General features: G+C 46.7%; 1 protein-coding gene across 1 annotated transcript; it reads right to left on the minus strand.

The window, feature by feature from the left end:
- Positions 1-221: 221 nt before the first annotated feature.
- Positions 222-1,373, minus strand: LOC149162599 (uncharacterized). Its single transcript, XM_089435234.1, has one exon. The coding sequence runs from the start codon at positions 1,371-1,373 to the stop codon at positions 222-224; it is 1,152 nt and encodes a 383-aa protein (XP_089291360.1).
- Between the last annotated feature and the right edge of the window lie 1,489 nt (positions 1,374-2,862).

Genomic DNA, 2,862 nt, shown 5'->3' on the forward strand with positions numbered 1-2,862 from the left:
AATGAAGGCTATGAAGGTGGAATTGATGGCCCCATGCATTCGTCTAGTTATCCTGCATTCCTTGATGACCTTGAGTAAATCTTCTCCAAGAATTTCAAAAAATGCCAAATAAACTCCATTGACCAGCCATCTGGGTCGGGACTCTTGTCCCTCTTAAACCATTTCAAGCTAGCCTCCAATTCACCAAGAGTGACTTCTCTATTCAAGTCCATAGCATTCTCCTAATCGACGAACCGAGGAAAGAGTTGTGCTACTCTTATGACTTCCACTAGGGTGGCATTCAGAGGAGCCTGATAGACCTGTTTAAAATGAGAGATGGTGAAAGAGGCCAGATGAGGGAAGGTATACACCTCAATACCCTGCTCATTAGTCAATTTCCATATAGTGTTGATTACCTTTCTTCCATTTGCAAATTTGTGGAAGAATTTTGTGTTATCATCTCCCTCCTTCAGCGATATTGCTCTGCTTCTCAATCTCCATGATTCCTCCCTCTCTTTAAGGATGTTCCCCCTCTTAGTTATTAAGGCAGTGAGCTTATCCTTATGTTCATTTGTTATAAAAAGTCCCCGGTATTCGTCCTCCATATCAGCAATTTCTGATTCAATGTCTCTTAGGTTTTGTTCTTCTTGTACCCTCTTGTTATGAGCCCAGATCTTTGATAACTTCTTCAGTTCTTTTAGGTTGTTGACGAAGCCTTCAATAATGTTCCTTCCATCAATAGGTGGATGGGCCTTCCAAAAGTCAGTGACTAAACGGGTATAGGTAATATCCTTCAACCAGGTGGAGTTGAATTTGAAGGGGGCTCGAGGTTTTCTTATTACTCCCCGAATATCAAGGTACATCGGCAAGTGGTCAGATAATCCTCCTGAGCCAACCCATTGGCGGTATGTAAAACCTCTCTCCAGGAATTGTTCCTTGATGAGGAAGCGATCGAGCCTTATGGCAAGACTATTCTCCCCACATCTTCTATTCCTCCAAGTCAGGACAAGCTTAGCAAAGGGGATGTCAATATAACTGTGGGTCTCCAGGAGGTGTTCAAAGAAGGCTGATAGAGGGTTGACCTGGGCATGGTGCCCCCATGACTCTGAATAACCCAGAGAAAAATTTAGGTCCCCATCTAGGATGATGTTGTCAGGTTGCAAGATATCAGATGCCAGAAGATGCTCCCAGAAGTCCTCCTGATGGTGACAAGGCCCATAAACATTTATCAGTCTAATATCACTACCCAGTTCTGTAGAGAAGGTGTTAACCCCTATGAATCCAATGCCACCCCAGGTGTTGATCAGCCTTATCGTGCGAGGATTATATCCTAGGGCGATGCCTCCTGAGTGGCCATTTACATCTATGGCTTGGGAGTGCCATCCGGGAAGCATGGTTTCCAGGAGGTGGGATATGACATCAGCAGACCCCAGAGTTTCTTGTAGGAAGACCACATCAATTGGTTCAGTCTTAAGGAGCCTCCATAGAGCTAGTTTTTTCTCGAGACTAGCAATCCCTCTGCAGTTGAAAGAGAGAACCTTCATGGGGGAGACGGATCCAGGGAATTATGTGCTCTAAGGACCCTGTCAAGAGTAAGTTGTCGTCCCATGGCGATCTCCATCCCTACCCGTTGTTTAGCTATTGACAGGGAGGATGGTCGTCCCTGAGGGAGCTTCGAAGGAGTGGGGGAGGGTACCAAACCAATGTCGATAGAATCAAGGGCCCGGGACCGAGATTGAGAGCAGAGGTGGTAACGATGGGGAAGGGGATCAATTCAAGTAATCTTATCAGGTGGCACCTCCTCCGTGAAGGAAAGGGGGGTACATGAGATTGTAGGAGGAGGGGGAATCAGGGGACATTCAAGTTGGATGGGGGGAGGTGGCAAGGTGACAGAGCTCTGATGAAGTCCCTTAGATATATCCATATAATCAGTAGAAATTGTAAATGTTGCAGAGAAAGGTTCAGAAATAGACATACCCGAAGATAGCGCGGCTCCAACGGCCACCCTTGACCTGTTCAGTGGTGGTGAAGGAGGCTAGAGAGGTATTTTCCCATGCCTCTTCGATGTTGCTGAGGCCGGCCTAGATCTAGCTACTTCAGTGGTTGCATGCTCTGCATCCTCTGAGTGATCCGCTTGTGTCTGATTATCCATTGAGGGAATTATCTTCCCTTTGTTCCTAGTCCTCGATTTCCCTAGAAGAGGGCAGTCTTTGAAGAGGTGGCCGACTCTGTGGCATCATCTGCATCGAAAAGGGACCCCCTCATAATCGAGGATCTGGGTTCGAGTGTAGTTCCTCCAGCATAGGGTGACTTGCTCCTGAAACCCTCCTTTGATGTCTAAATGTACTAGGATATGAGCATAGGCCATAACCCTAGTGGTGAGGTATGATCTATCATAGTTCAAGAAGGTGCCGAGGGTGTTTCCAATTCGCCTGAAGATGTCTTCAGTACAGAATTGAAGCGGCAGGCCATGGAGGCGTACCCATAATGGCCCAGCCCCTAGCTATTCTTTGTCTAGGTCAAAAAGAGGACTCCACCTCCTTAGCATTACAGGAGCCTACTCAATATGCCAAAAGGAGGACAATACCCAGTTTGTATGTTCTACTCGCGCAAATCGCAAAGCAAACCAACCGCGGACAAAGGTCTGAACGAAGGGAAATTCTGCCAAATGTTGTCCCCATATTTCCACAACCCATTATTTTAATCTTGTCGCAGAGTAGTTCCTTCCCCTTACTCTTCCCACTAGGACTCTCGCAGTTGTGTCCATGGTTTCTTCCCACTGGAAGTCCTCTTCCTAGTTGATGATTACTTCTTGCACCTTTGGTTTAACGCACCTTAGTCACTTTTCGGGTCTAGGCTCCATGGCCTCAACACTCCCTTGTG

This window comes from Pinus tabuliformis, chromosome 5_2 (genome assembly GCF_031772625.1).
Source record: "Pinus tabuliformis cultivar Carrire ecotype Pingquan chromosome 5_2, CPIR1, whole genome shotgun sequence".
Taxonomy (NCBI): Eukaryota; Viridiplantae; Streptophyta; class Pinopsida; order Pinales; family Pinaceae; genus Pinus; species Pinus tabuliformis.